This window comes from Brachyhypopomus gauderio, unplaced genomic scaffold (assembly GCF_052324685.1).
Source record: "Brachyhypopomus gauderio isolate BG-103 unplaced genomic scaffold, BGAUD_0.2 sc47, whole genome shotgun sequence".
Taxonomy (NCBI): Eukaryota; Metazoa; Chordata; class Actinopteri; order Gymnotiformes; family Hypopomidae; genus Brachyhypopomus; species Brachyhypopomus gauderio.
In genome coordinates this window covers 2565113-2580556 of record NW_027506873.1, presented here as the reverse complement: position 1 = coordinate 2580556, position 15444 = coordinate 2565113, and the positions used below count along the sequence as shown (strand labels likewise).

Here is a 15444-nt window from a genome sequence, read left to right as displayed (position 1 = left end):
AGCCTAAACGGTTCTATTCAATTTGCAGCTTTAAACAGGAGACATCAGTTGAATCAGCTTTCAATTAAACTAATGACTTCAATTAAAAATTTAAGAGCCAAGATAGCAAGATAAAAACAGCACTAAAAACATCATTGCCTGTTCCACTGCTACAAGTGCGCGTCCCTGGAGCTTATTAACTTAACACAGGCTTACACTGAGGGTTTGAGCTTCTATACCATGATAACTGGTTGTCCTGGTTACTACGAGAATCCATAGACAACTGATTCTGGGCCCAGCCTGTTTTGACCCTACAGAATGTGGCATAATGTTACCTACCCCTGCACACAGGAGGCACGGTACTCCACTGAGAGGGGTGTCCCGGGAGGCAGCGGATGGTGGCCTCCCCATGGAGCTGATAGCCAGGGTGGCAGGTGAAGGTGAGCGTCTCCCCAGCCTGGAAGAAGGCTTTCTCTGTGCTCTGAATGGCGTTTGACGGGGCACCTGGGTTACTGCAAGGTTCGTACCTCTCAGCTGGAGAATAATACAGTTTAATTAACGACAATTGTTAATATCTATTTTATAAGAGCTGAGAGAAAGTTGGATTTTGTGTGATCATAGGACTTTATCTGTAATTGTCTTGAGATCCACTAGGTGGAGACAGAGGGTAACTACAAGAGGGTAAACTTATGCAGAATAGAAGTTGTATCTCTGTTATGGCATGCAACACGAAACATCTGATCACATGTGCGTGAACACAGCAGGGATCAATCCATTTGTTGAGACTTACGGATACACTTTGGCCGCCTCTCACTCCACTTGGGATCCGCAGCGTCTCGGCCGTAGCAGGTGAGGAGGCCCGGTCCGGTCAGCGAGTAGCCCTTATTACACACGTACTGTACAGTTGAACCCACAGCAAACTGGGAGCCAGTCACCACCCTGTAGCTGTGATCCACCATGCCTGGGTCCTGACAAGCCACTACTGTGGAACACACACACACACACACACACACACACACACACACACACACACACACACACACACATTCACAAAAATAGACTAATGAGGCAAATTTTGGCCTGCTCATCACATTTGCCTTTTCTGGGTGAACTCAGCAGAAATCATTTAATTAACCTCAAGGGCTGGAGGAGGTTTCTCTCTTGATCTGAACTTGCAGGAGAGTTGTGACCCATGAAAATGTGTAAAAAAAGTGACAGCTGTGGAAAAAGAGAGGGACGCTGCTGACCACTCTGAGCAGCCCACAGGACACAATATGGTCCACATTAAAAATGGAGAGGTTAGATATTGAGGCCTTCTGGCTGTTGGCATCCTATGGACAGAGGAGATTAAAGTTTAGGAATGATGAAAGAGCTAAAACCTGACAACAAAGCTAGACAAAAAGATGAATGCTCTATCTAGACATCAATCTAGAAATGGACTTACATGTTTTTCCATTCCTATAGTGTGATGGTCACTATGTAAAATCGTTCAAGCTGTAAGCTTTTGTTTAAGCGTTTGTACATGGTTTCTTGAATGGTAATAACAGTCTTTGTTGAATCTTTCTGAATTATTCAGTTCTCCATATAGTACCACACGCTGTAAGCATAATAAAAAAATGCAGCAGTTTTTACTTACAACCTGTAGGTGGCAGCTGTTCTCTAAGAGGTTTACTTTCCCATTACCGCTGCATGTTCATTCCCTGGCCACGTTTCTCACAATCAAGACAAACCGACACAGCCCAGTGTGCTAACGGAGACAACGATTTTTACGCAGGGGCAGTCAAGCTAAGCGCTTACCAGCAGCGTTGAGTCTCCCCTCGCCAAGACGTCTTTACGAGCGTAATTCACTGCACATGCACCTTCACCAGTCCCACAGGGAGATGATGTAATCACCATTTAATGGCGTCTCTCATTAAACCGTATGCCTTGGCTCTGAATGGGTATGAGTGAATGGATCGGGATGTCTGTATTCATAGAGACAAGACTGCTTTATGATGATCTATGTGTGACTACTTGGGATGCCTGTGAGTCAGAAGACATTAACTGGCCTCTCTTTTTATTAACTAGTGTGGATCCTGTGGATACTGCACTGATGCCATGATATAGGGTCAGAAGGCAAAAACAATAATCCCTCAACATAGTCCATTGGTCTTTCCAGCCAGTTCACATTTTGTTTGATCAATACTAGCTTCCAGGGCACCTGGGTCAGGTAATCAATGGTTATTATATAGTTCAGGGATGCAGGGAGTTGAGATTAAACAAAAACCTGGAGTGGATTAAGGGAAGACTTGGGCTGTAGTGAGAAACTTCTCTTGTTTGGGTGGTGTGGGTCAGGACTGCCTGTGTCATCACTACAAACCTTTCTCACAGCTGGGAACGTCTCCACTCCACGTGAGATCCCACTGACACATGAGGATTTCAGAACCCAGCACCTGGAAACCTGGGTAGCACTGGTAGGTCACCACCGTCCCATGGATCAGGTCTGGATGGGATGTGCTCTTCCAGCCGTTGACAATCTCCGGCAGCTCCGAGCACGTGTCGTTTCGGGCCACCTCTGTCGACAGGGAAGACAGAGGCGATTATCATCACGCAAATTTCCGGGCCGTCCTCGAATATGTCGATCGCCCGATCAATTTCCGTCGGGCTGTCACTGTAGGGCCATGCTGCGTCCGCAATTTCACGGTGGCCCGGTGTCCACAGGGAACCCACGCCAAGTGTGAAACGCCGAGCGCAGCCAAGCTGACGGGGTGGAAAGGGAGGATGTAACTAAAGTGACACAGCACACACTGTTTTGCATGTAAATATGTCCACAGCCAGAAAGCAGTATGGCGTCCTTTCACAGTGATTGTTCACAGTGCCACGTGCCACTGCAGGTCCTTGCCAAGCTTTCTGGCATGTCTAACGCTTGCTGTGACACTAGTGCTCGGGGGTCTGCCACTTCACAAGTGTGAGTCATTTGACCAAAACATGTAACAATGGAACAGTCTGTCTTAACCACATTAACCATTTGTTTTTATTGAACGTTGAACAATCACTCATAGCTCTTGAATCGTTGCCAGTCTTCAAAACGAATGAGAAATGGCTCTCCCGTGAGTGCAGCTTACCAAAAAAATGCACCACGAAGCCGTTGTTGTAGCCGTAGATGTTGGTGGCCGGATCAGACTGGAACTGGATGGTCACGTCCGCCGTGGAGGTGTAGAGTTTAAACCGGGCCAGAGTGCCGCTGTATTGGCCCAGGATGTTGGCTGTCAGGTCGTCGCCATCATAGAATGTCAGGATGTCGTTCTTACCAAGATGAAGGCTTTAAGGATGGACACGAGGTTACAGTCAGAGCACGGCATTACACAAAACATAGTGCATCACATTAAATCAATGTGGCTTACTGCATTATTTTTTCGGTCAGTATTAAATCCATTTATTGCTGCACAATAATACAAATTTTCCAAAATAAATTCGCAGCTCAGCACAGCAGATGTTCCCCAGGAACAGGGTAATGTGTCATGGAAAGAAGTGAGACCCAGGTGCTCATATCGACTGTGATGGTCATTCATTTGCGGTTTTGGAGCAAAGATCAGTTTTCCCACAAGACGGATGAGCCTACGTTAGAGTAAGAATGCGGAAACTCAACACATTCCACTGCCTGACAAGGTTAATGGCTATTTTCAAATGGCTTGATTGAGACACTGGTAGTAATGACACACTTAAGAATACACACTGGAATAGTTACTATAGGCAACAGTTGGACCATTGGCACCACTCTGTCACAACCCACAAAAGGGCCTGTGAAGATATATGAACATGCATAACTACATATATGCCAACGATCTCCTCCAACTGGGTAACAGCACATGTTTTCGATACACACTTCTCATTTTCAATATGGCATAATTGCAATAGAAAACGAATGGATTTTCTTTAAAAGTGATCCCAACATCTTCTGTCTGTTTTCCAGTTCGGCTCAACCAGTCTACTGATACGACACCTGCAGCTGCTGGTGTTCTAGCCATGCTGGGCATCAGAAGCATTCGTGTTCAGTGAAGAGTTGCATGTATGTGTCTGTGCGTATGATTAGACTAAGCCTAGGTAATAACAGATATGCAGAGATGTTCTACTGTCTTCGTGTATATGCTGAACATGAAACAAACCCACGGTAGAAGATGCAGTCAGGTGATGGAGAGTGCAGGAATTTTTATAGCAGGCCCCAAAATACCGTAAGCTGTATTGTATCGCAGGAACATCTATACTGTTTGGGCTCTACAACTGTGAGCAGTAGGCAGACCTCACACACAGGCTTAGCAGTTAACCGTATCCATGTCTTTTGTGTGGGCATGCTTATTGCATCAATTACAGTGTGGAAAACTATACATATAATTAGTGTTGATTATCATTGGTATTCCATATCTGAAAGCAGTGCATCAATCAAAACCAGCATTGCAGTTTCTTTACTTAAAATAAAATTACGCTATTCATAATCACTTAATTCTAATATGTTGGGATGAATTTATTTCAGATTCAGACCTAGTCGATAAACATATCAGTCTCTGTTGTGCTGTCTTGTTCCCTGCAGTCCCTCCACTTTCTGTGAAATGCCTCCATTGAGAAACTCCACATTAGCTGAAAAAGTTTCATTTCCAAGATATTTGTGCCGTCAGCTTTGATGTAAAATATGATTCTGCTTGTCTGGCAACCTTACCCAGTACCGAGCTTTCCCAGTGCGAGCTGTACACGAGCACTGGGATGGAGGGGTTTGTGCGGCATCGAATCCACAGCGATATCGAACGGTGCCGACTTGAAACAAACACTGAATTATTCAGAAGGCGCACTAATGAATATGCAGAGTTCTGTGTGTATATTTGCGTAATGGGAATAAAACGATCCATTTATGATAATGCTCCGCTTTAGCGCCATTCACACTTGCTCGCGAGAATATAGCAATAGCTGCTAGTGAGAGTCTCAGTCATTAACCAGCCTGCATGCAACCAGCTCTGCATCAACACGGATCTCTCAGTCTCCGGGGCAGGAACGGGTGAAGGTGATGCGTGCGCACCACTCCGGTTCAAGGTCATTTGCATTTTGATGAGCCACTTCGGAGGCTGAAGTGATTTGAATCGTTCGCTTTCAACAGGGTGCCGCATTTGCACCGATGCGCAGACCTGAAAATCTAATAAAACGATGAAAGGGCCTGTTTGCTGGCTTCCTGAACGTCTCCCGCCTCAAATAACCAGCCATCTTCATTTTCCTCTCTGTTTCGAGTGAACATGGCCAACACGGTCGGTGATGGAAATAGGGCAGGGTGGCTGGGCCCAGTGTCTGGGCCTACAGCTGGGGCGCGAGTGCCAGTGTTGTGTTGGGACACACACACACACACACACACACACACAGCTTGGCTGTGTGCATCGCAGCAGGAGAGTCTAAGGATGGCCCACGTTAACATTAGCCGGCGGCGAACTGAACTGAGTACTCCAGACGGAGACAGAGAGAGAGGGGGGGGGGGGGCGGCATAGTAAACTGGAACATAGAGCCTGCACAAAACTGACATTTACTTAAGGGCAAGCAGGCAATAGACCCCCCCCCCTTCCCAAAACAGCTCTTAGCCTGTGCTAAAATGCAGGACACACACTGCTTGGCTGTGTGCTGTGCAGCAGGAGAGTCTAAGGATGGCCCACGTTAACATTTGCCGGCGGCGAACTGAACTGAGTACTCCAGGGGGAGTGAGAGAGAGACAGAGAGAGATATCATGAGTTGGGGGGGGAGACCCCCCCCCCCCCCCACACACACACACAGCAGGAAAGTGCCGTCCTCTAGCTCCCATCAATCATGCGTCTCGGCACTGCCATCCCAGCACTGGCCAGACTGCATTTACATGAGCCACTGCACGCCCAGAGATGGCCGCCCTCAGGAGTGACTATTAAATGGTTTGAAGGATTTTCCTCTCCTTTTATGCAGATTAGTCTAGATCTGATTGATCGTTCTGTCAGCGAATCACATTCCATACACTCCGCCCATCAGCCTTGGCTTGACCTGCCACTGTGAAAGCTTCTCACACTCACCACTACTGTCCATTGATTTCTGGTATGTAATAACGTCAAGCACACAGAACTGTCTTAAACTGTCTTGACTCAAGAGTTAACAATTTAATATGCATATAATGAACTTCACCGAGGAAAAAATCGTTATGGTTTGGTCTCCTGGAGCCTTGAGCCTGCAGTAAAAAAAATAAAAAAAAAACCATTGGTGTTGCAGTCCAAGTCCCTTCCATGTGTGGGAATTTGGTTCTTTAAAAAAAGTGTTCTACACCTGTGGGAATTAATTTCTTACTGTATATCAAATTATGTATGAGTGTATGTATGTGTGTGTTAGTGTGTGTGTGCGCCCACTGCTTCTAATCATCACGATCGAAGGGATTAAGCAGGTCTAATTAAACAGGACGATGCCCTCAGGGCTTAGCGAGTGAGAGGCAGCAGGCGCTGGTGCTGGAGTGTATCCGCGCGCCTCGGCACGCCGGTGGACACCCTCGGGTTTAACTAACTCACCGAGCTCCCTCCAGAATACCAATGACAGGCGGCGGCAGCCAAGAAGAAGAAGAAGAAGAAGAAGAAGAAGACGGCGAGCGGTGAGAGAGAGGCGGCGTTCTCCGCGGTGAAGCGGAGCTACAGTCCCCCAGGACTCACCAGCGAGGCCGTTTCTGTTGACAATAAACGTAAAATAGCTTTGCCTAGGAGGCTGGAAGAAATCAACAAACTTTCCCAGGTAGAATAAGATAATAGTGGCACTCGGGTCCAGTGCTCTGGCATGAACAATGGCATCGTGGGCATAAACAAGTCTGAGGTGGAGGTACCGTCGCTGAAAGTGCCGACGCCGTGCTCGTCTGTAAGGACAGACATGCAACGAAGACGTGTGCAACGCAGTAATCAGAAATCACTCATCAGGAGCTGATGAACAGTAACGTACATTGGTGTTGCTTGGAGTGAGCACAGGGGGGCGCCACTGAGCGCACCTCTTCATCAAAAGAACAACACGGTTGTGTGCCTGCTGGCGCAGGAGCTGGCTGGGGCGAGGACCGAGTTTGGTTCTGTTCAGGAAACAGCCGCATTTCTGCGGGCGGGGGCACGTGGGTCGGGCCCAGGACGACTGCCCAGAACCAAACACCCCTGGCCCAATCCGAATGCCTTTTTACACGCTGCCCGTGCTGAACAAGACGCTTGATGACCGCATGTCAGCCATGCAGATCGCCCTGCAGGGCCGCACTATTGCTCTCCGTCCCGCTGGAACAGGCTTTTAAAGCCATTGATTGAGGTCTTGAACAATAAAAAAATGAAGTCTTCCCTTCTCGTGCTGATTTAACTCTCTGGTAGTTTAATTAGAAAAGTTAAGTATTGGTTTTTGAAATGCCAAAGACTTGGCCTGCCTCCCAGCCAGGGAAGCTCTCTAAAAAGGACTTATTAATTACGGGGCTGACAAAACCCCATGGCCCCGAGGGGCGGAGCTCTGGCCCACTTGGCTAGGCCATGGGCTTTAGGCCAGGCTGTGGACAGTAGGGGCGGGGCCACGTTAATTGTGTGGGTAGTACCACTTGGAGAAACTCCACCCATCTTGTCCATTATCACATTGTAGGTTTTCAACAGGAAAGTTGTGTGTGTGTGTGTGTGTGTGTGTGTGTGTCTGGTTGGTTTTTGTTTTTTTTTTGCTTTGCTTTATCTAAATGTAGGAATAGTCCTACAGTAAAATGTCTTAGAAAGTTACAGTGATGTGCTTACTAGTCCTCAAGTGGTTGCTCTTGAGAATGATAAACACACATTATCATTTCCATGCAACAGGACACATTTTGCTTACATAAGCAGCATAAGTCTTTATTAGATTTACCCCACTAGCCATTACTCAAGCGTCCACAAGAGGGCCCCTTCTCCATAAGACTTCATGAAACCCTGGCTTCTCTAATTTAGTCTTCCATGGACAGACACAATTTGGGTAACCGGTCTGTGTGCACAAAGCTACACTGCAGCAAGTGTGGTCCAACACAAGTTCACTCACCTCATTCCATCGCCGAATTAGCATAGTATGCCCCGCCTGCCCTGTCACACCACCCAGGTGCAGTACCCAACACCTGCTCAGCTCCCTCTTAACGAGCACAGGGCCGGCCCTCCTGTTTATGCTAAATCAATTAATCAGCCATCATTATGCGCTGGTCCTGAGTAATTGCGAGCTGGCAAGCATTGATAATAGTGAAGTGAAAGTGTTCTCATTAGGAAGTGTGCAGGAAGCAGTGTACTGAGCTTAACAGCACACTCATACCGCCCCTCCCTCTCCAACTCCGCCCCCTGCCCAATGCCCGCCTATTCCAACTCCGTCCCTGCCCTTTCACAGATCCCACGCCATGGAGGAAAAGACTTGGTAGGCAGAGTGGTTTCACTGCACCGATGGGGGCCATATGGTGTGATTTTTGTTTCAATAGTTCCACAAAAGCAAAAGTAAATCCAAGAGCAGAAAGTATATGTTATGAATGCAAAACAGAAAAAATATATCAAAAGTATATATTTTTTATATAATTGGTTATTTGAAACTTATTTTCGTTTGCATTTTGACAAGTTTTTGGTTCCATTGTTTTTGTTTTTTTGGATTTTCCCAGTAAGGTCTTTTGCTTCTGGAATCTCTCTTTGCTTCTGCTTCGTTTTTTGCTTCTGACTTTTGGAACACATTTCACGTGTGGGAGGGGCTTAAATGAAGGCGTTCCTCTGCAATCTCCATTGGTCACTGATTCCGGACTGACACAGAGCTCTGAGACCGCCTCTGGGACCAAGCCACGCCCACCCCACCAGCTTCCTAGCGTTTTCAAACATGGCGGAACGCGGTGGTTCTGTTTCACAGTAGCATGTAAACTGAGTTTTACCATTAAAGTTTATACAAAGGTTTTAGTTAATTGCTAAATGGTCTGTAGATATTGCAAATGTATACTGTATAATAACTACATTAAGCATGGCGGTTAATATTTAGCACACTTCACCAGCGCGAGTTTTTTTTTATTTTAGTGAACTGGATGCAGGCATGAAAATCTGTCACCTTGCGGCGAAATTCGCCGTTTTGAAGTTTTCATATTTTGCGGTAAAACAAACTCTTATGAAAAATAGGTAGATAGTTAACGGTAAAATAAGAAACAAGATTTTTTTGTAGTTCTAAATGGTGAACCCTGGTATTTTTACACTCATTTTCGCCGCTATTGTTATTTATTGGTTCATTAAGATGTAGGCTTTGACTGAGCCATCTGGAATGGCGAAAGCGGCCTCTCGCATTTACGGATCTGGCTCCATACATTGACAAGACAGGTCAATATTTTTCAGCGCGATATTATCATGAGAGAAGACGACAGGGAAGAGCGTGTTTAAAGCTAGCCTTTAAATTATTTTTAATTTAATCACTGCTGTAGCTTCTGTCACCGTTTTGCTACATTCACAATAGTAGCGACTAGTTACTCGCTCCTCCAGTAACGTTCGCTCGCGGGTCTAAAGAGAGAAGGAAACTAATCCGCACTCTGCGTTTTTTATCTCTGAGTCAGACAGTGTCTGAATGTCATGTCTGACATGTATTATGTTTAGTATCGCTATGTTCAATGAATATTGTTCACTTCTTAATAAAATATGGACAGCACAAGATGCATCTGATGTGTGTTTGTGTTTGGCATCTGCAGAACACTGAAAAACAGTGTGAGTGAACAAAGCTGGTTGTATATAGGGTGGCCACTTTTCAGTATTGCTTTAATTTTGGTATTTTTTACTATTATGGATTTTACTATATTTGTAAATTTACTATATATCCTACACCTGTCCCCATACCAAATATTGCAAATACTCATATTTCTTCCACACATCAATGTTCTCTCCATTCAGTTCACTAAAATTTTAAAAAGCTCATGCTGGTGAGCATGCTTAATGTAGTTATTATGTACATTTGCAATATCTACAGACCATTTAGCAATTAACTAAAACCTTTGTATAAACTTTAATGGTAAAACTCAGTTTACATGCTACTGTGAAACAGAACCACCGCGTTCCGCCATGTTTGAAAACGCTGGGAAGCTGGTGGGGTGGGCGTGGCTTGGTCCCAGAGGCGGTCTCAGAGCTCTGTGTCAGTCCGGAATCAGTGACCAATGGAGATTGCAGAGGAACGCCTTCATTTAAGCCCCTCCCACACGTGAAATGTGTTCCAAAAGTCAGAAGCAAAAAACGAAGCAGAAGCAAAGAGAGATTCCAGAAGCAAAAGACCTTACTGGGAAAATCCAAACAAACAAAAACAATGGAACCAAAAACTTGTCAAAATGCAAACGAAAATAAGTTTCAAATAACCAATTATATTAAAAATATATACTTTTGATATATTTTTTTCTGTTTTGCATTCATAACATATACTTTCTGCTCTTGGATTTTCTTTTGCTTTTGTGGAACTATTGAAACAAAAATCACTCCATAGGGCCAAGCGTGCGAGTCCAGTACAAAGGATTTTGCGAGAATATCTTGGCCTCGCTAAGCTTTGTTGACATTGTCAGAAACACCTGGGAACAAAACAGAGTTTGACAGCCAAAAGAACATGTTTCGTTTTGGTTTTTAATTTTGCAGTGGAGCTACAAGACCAACGTAGTGAACAGATAGGAAACGTATGCCCAAGAATTAGCATCTCTCAAACGTCACGCCAAAATCATCACACGCTGAGCTCAGGGCACGTCAACGATCTCCAACGGACTAGCTTACGGAGGTTCTGATAAAATATGACATTATTACCTATAGAACTATTATATTACTATACTATATTAGTGTTATCAGTTGTTGGACGATTGACAAGATGGCAATTAACACTATTTTGAGGACACATATTTACTGTATAAAAAAAATTTATGGTATGGTATCTCTCCATTCACAGTTTAAACATTTTAAAGTTTTGTTGAATAATAAGTATCCACTGAATCATATTTTGTAATAGTTTATAATAAATAGTTAAATAAAAACGGTGCAGTATATCAGTTTGGTAGAGAAAAAGAAGACACTTAGCACAGATGGCTATTTCTTACTCATTGTCCCTGATTAAACATTTGAAAACAAACCACCCAAATAAAAGCAGGTCATTTAAACTTCATCCGCTTATATTCTCTGCTATACTTTTCAGCTGTACAGACAACACCCGGTATACTGTGTTCATTTGAAAAGCCATAGTGACTTTTAGAGGCACCTCACCCTCGATCTGCAACATCCATTAATATAGAAAATAAATGCACTTAAGGAAGTCTTAATCAGAGGATCCACATTTATTTAGAAAGGCGAGTGTACACTTGCATAAGGCTAAAGCAGCCTTAAGCCCAAGGCTACACTACGCGGGCTTCAGTTTGCTCATCAGATGCGAGCAGATCCATCACAAATCCATAATCTGTTTTGCGTTCACACATTAGGTTGCTTTTCGTCCTTGGTTATCCATGTTTTCCTCTGCCTGTTTGGTCATTAGCCTCTAAAATGTTCATCTCAGATGTTGGTCAAGTTTCAGTAGCTGTAACGATCTCACCGCCTCCGCGCAGCTCTGTGTGTGTGCACGCATGTATGTGTATGTGTGTGTGTGTGTGTGTGTGTGTGTGGGAGGTTCCTATAAGGCACCGTGCCTCTCACTTCAGCGTCTAATTGCTCCTGCTGCAGTCATATGCTGCTCCAGAGCGGAGTCAATAGTGGGTCAGAACAGCTGGGCCACAGGGCCAAACATGGTTAATAAGTAACAAATAAATCCAGCAAATGAAGAGGTGGAAGGGTGACGTTCTGTAAACAAATCAGGACACACACACGTACGTGCACACACACACACACACACACACACACACACACACACATACACACACACACACACACACACACACACACACACACACACACACACACACACACACACACACACACACACACACACAGCTTCATTTACATCTACGCTTTCTATTAGACTTCTAATAGACAGATCGTGCTTGTTAGTGGGGAATTAATAAGGCTGAAGGTAGCAGAACTCACTCTGGTTCTCACCGTCACACACACACACACACACACACACACACACACACACACACACACACACACACACACATACACACACACACACACACACACACTCACACACACACACACACACACACACACACACACACACACACACACACACACACACACACACACACACACACACACACACACACACACACACTCACACATCTAATATAGTGTGCTTTAGTTTCTGTACAACTTCACAAAATCAAGCAGACTCCATCACACAACAAGAACGTAAAAGAGAGATGGCCTATGTAGTATGCAGATGTGTCTGGACACTCCGGGGCCTGGGGCCACTTACACCGGGATGTCCAGCAGGACGCGCTTGTCCTCCTCCACGTGGATGCCCCAGATGCAGTCCTGGCCTTTGTCATACGCCTCAGGCCAGTTTGGCGAGAGCACCACTCCAGCTGAATCTGTGATTTCTCCACTGCACACGGCTAGGGTACAAACACACACACACACACACACACACACACACACACACACACACACACACACCCACACACACACACACACACACACACACACAAACACACACACACACACAGAATGCAGTCAGTGTTACTAAAACATGACTACATAGGGTCTAACATACACTTACATTACTACCTTTATGTGTTTTTTTATTCAGTTCATTCTCCAGATAAAAAGGCTTAACCTTAACCTCAGTAATTAAAAGAAACTCCAAAGATTTCTCCTTATTATAGTGTATTTAGAGTGAAAGCATTTAAAAAACAAAACATCTCCTCTTCAGAAGGTTAGATAGATTTGTTCTCCACAAAGAGATTACAATAACACACACACACACACACACACACACACACACACACACACACACACACACACACACACACACACACACACACACACACACAAACCCAAATTAACTCAAATGGCTCTTTTAGTTTATTAAGTAAAAAGGCACAGAGTGCATCTTTCTGCAGAGTCTATTTGTATGGTAGTCTTGATACACAGCAGCATTTCAGGGCTTCACATCAGAAATGGAAGAACTATAAAGTTTATTACATTCCAGAAAGGTTTTTGCCAAAAATAAAAATAAACTGTTACAACTACAGTTTATTAAAACAAAGTTTAAATGATCTAGACTTAATTCAAAGAAATTAAATGAAAGATTAAGAAGATTAAAACTGAATTAAAATGAATATGATTAATACAACTTCAAACTGCATACAATCTAATTAAACATAAAATAAACGAGGAAATAAAATACGTACACTGTACTGCTTAACAGTTAAAAGTGCAGTGTTACAGGATCTGAAGGATGTGTTCAACCTGAGCCCAATGCTTGGCCAAATTAAGTTTTTAATTTTGATTTAGAACCATCTAGTGTCTGAGCTCTTCTAATGTTTCACACCAACCGGTTCCATTTAACAGCATTATAACATCTGAACAAGGCCTCTCTCTTAGCTTAGTCTGTATTTAGGGCAGGACTGACTGAATCATTCCTGCTGATCTGAGGGTTTTGCCCAGCTCATTACAACATAGCATATCAGATAGATACTCTACTACACCATTAAGTAATTTACAGACCAGTAATAGTACCTCAGATAGATACACTGGTCTTACACCATTAAGAGATTTATAGATCAGTAGAAATACCTTAAAGTGAACACTGTGGTATACTGGTAGCCAGTGTAAGGACTTGTGTAAGAATGTGAGTGTTATCTTCATATATTTCTGGTGAGAATTCTGGCAGCTGTGTTTTGAATCAATTGAAGCTGTTTGTAATTTTTGGGTGTGTCATGAGGAAGGCATTACACTAATCAATCTTGTTAGAGATAAAGGCACGGATATGTTTCTCTAGGTCTGATTTAGTCAGAAAATCTCTGATTTTGTTGATTTTCGTAAGGTGATAAAATGAGGATTTTGCAACTGATTTGATGCAACTACTAAAACGTTAGTACTAAAACGTGATGTTCTCTGTAGCCAGGCCCCTTGTTGTTTGTAACTCCACACTCTCATTGGTTCCTGTGTCTTGTTCAGTAGGGTATTTAAACCCTGTGTTTTGTCTTCCCTGTTGCTGGTCTTTGTAAGTCGCCTTGTCGCCCTGTTTAATGATTCCTGTTCTTACCTGGCTTTTGTCTGTTCCTTGTTGTGTTGTCACTTTCCTGTTTGCTATCCTGAGCCCATCCTGAATTTTGGTCTAGTTTCTGTTTCCATTGTATTTCTGGTTATTCTTAGTTCCAGTCATGCCCCTTAGTATTGGGGATTGTTCGTTGTCTGATTCCTTGTCTGATTTGACCCTAGCCTGTTTATACTACCCTTCTTTAGGACATCTCGTTCCTCTCAATGTTTTTGTCCACCTCCAAATCATTCAATGTCTAGGGCATTACAGGACCATAGCTGTCTAGGAGGATGGATGACTAATTCAGAGTGTTGTTTGGTTAGGTGGTTAATCTGCAGAAACCCATCGATTCAACAAATCAATCGAATCAAGGGATTAGTAGGGGTGTCTGAGCAGAGCAATCACAAAACTGGCATTCTGGGACAGGGCTTGGCCTAACATGTCTAGTCTATGGTATGAAAATCTGAACTGCAGTGAGATCAGGCTATAGTAAAATTGATACCTTTCCAGAGTCCAAATTTAATTAATTACCTTAATTAGGTCAGTCTCAGTACTATGAGTTGGCTGATTGACATTTGACTGGACAGCTATTTGTGGCTTGACAACTTGTAGGTTGCTTGAAATTGTTTTTCTCAGTGAAATGGGTCTGTAATTACACAACAGATTTGCATCCAGATTTTTTTAAATGAGTTAACGAGTAAGCATGTTTACTGCTATTACGTGAAGCACAGAAGCTAGTCAGCTGAAAGTAGAGAATTTAAGTTAACTTACTGTATTTATAATTTTAATTCTTAACAGTACTAAACTGGGACATTTTCATGATAACTTTATGTGATGATGGTGAGGTCACAGGCTCATTGTTGGATAAAAACATACTAAACTTTAGCACTAAACAAGGGTCAAGCTCATTATATCATTCAGTTTTCGAAGGGTTTTTTTGTGAATCAGAAGTTTTGTCTTTCACCACCTGCGTTCAATCTTCCCACACTCTCTCTTTGGGATGGGAAGTGTGGGAGCATTTCTCTGTGGTGCTGTCTACTACTGGCATGAAATGGATTCAACTTTACTGGAGCGACCTCAACCATAACGCTAACAATTGAGCTGAAGCAGAGCATCAACACACCTGGATGGTTTCTATGGTGCCGTGCACATTTTACTCATGTAAAGAAGATCTGTGCTGTCATTTATAACCCTGTTAAAACTGTAAAACTGATGTATCAGGTCTTGAGTTCTAGTGAGGCTCACATGTCAAAGAAGGGGCGACACAGTAAAAATCTGACAAAGCTACTTCCTTATCAGAGGCTGGTATGTTGA

At 43.7% G+C, this 15444-nt stretch overlaps 1 protein-coding gene across 3 annotated transcripts in view; it reads right to left on the bottom strand.

The window, feature by feature from the left end:
* Positions 1 to 15444, bottom strand: part of sez6a (seizure related 6 homolog a) — a 109238-nt gene that overhangs the window by 3085 nt on the left and 90709 nt on the right. For 2 of the 3 annotated variants that reach the window (XR_013124285.1, XM_076986479.1), the window contains exons 9-13: positions 12343 to 12481; positions 3084 to 3280; positions 2339 to 2533; positions 770 to 961; positions 319 to 513 (exon numbers count right to left, since the gene is read on the bottom strand). Coding sequence is in view for 2 of the 3 variants with exons in the window: in XM_076986479.1 (XP_076842594.1) it covers positions 319 to 513; positions 770 to 961; positions 2339 to 2533; positions 3084 to 3280; positions 12343 to 12481 (918 nt within the window). In the remaining variant the exon portion in view is untranslated. Of the gene's footprint in view, positions 1 to 318; positions 514 to 769; positions 962 to 983; positions 1198 to 2338; positions 2534 to 3083; positions 3281 to 12342; positions 12482 to 15444 lie in introns of those variants that run through there. The other variant, XM_076986481.1, reaches the window with a different exon arrangement.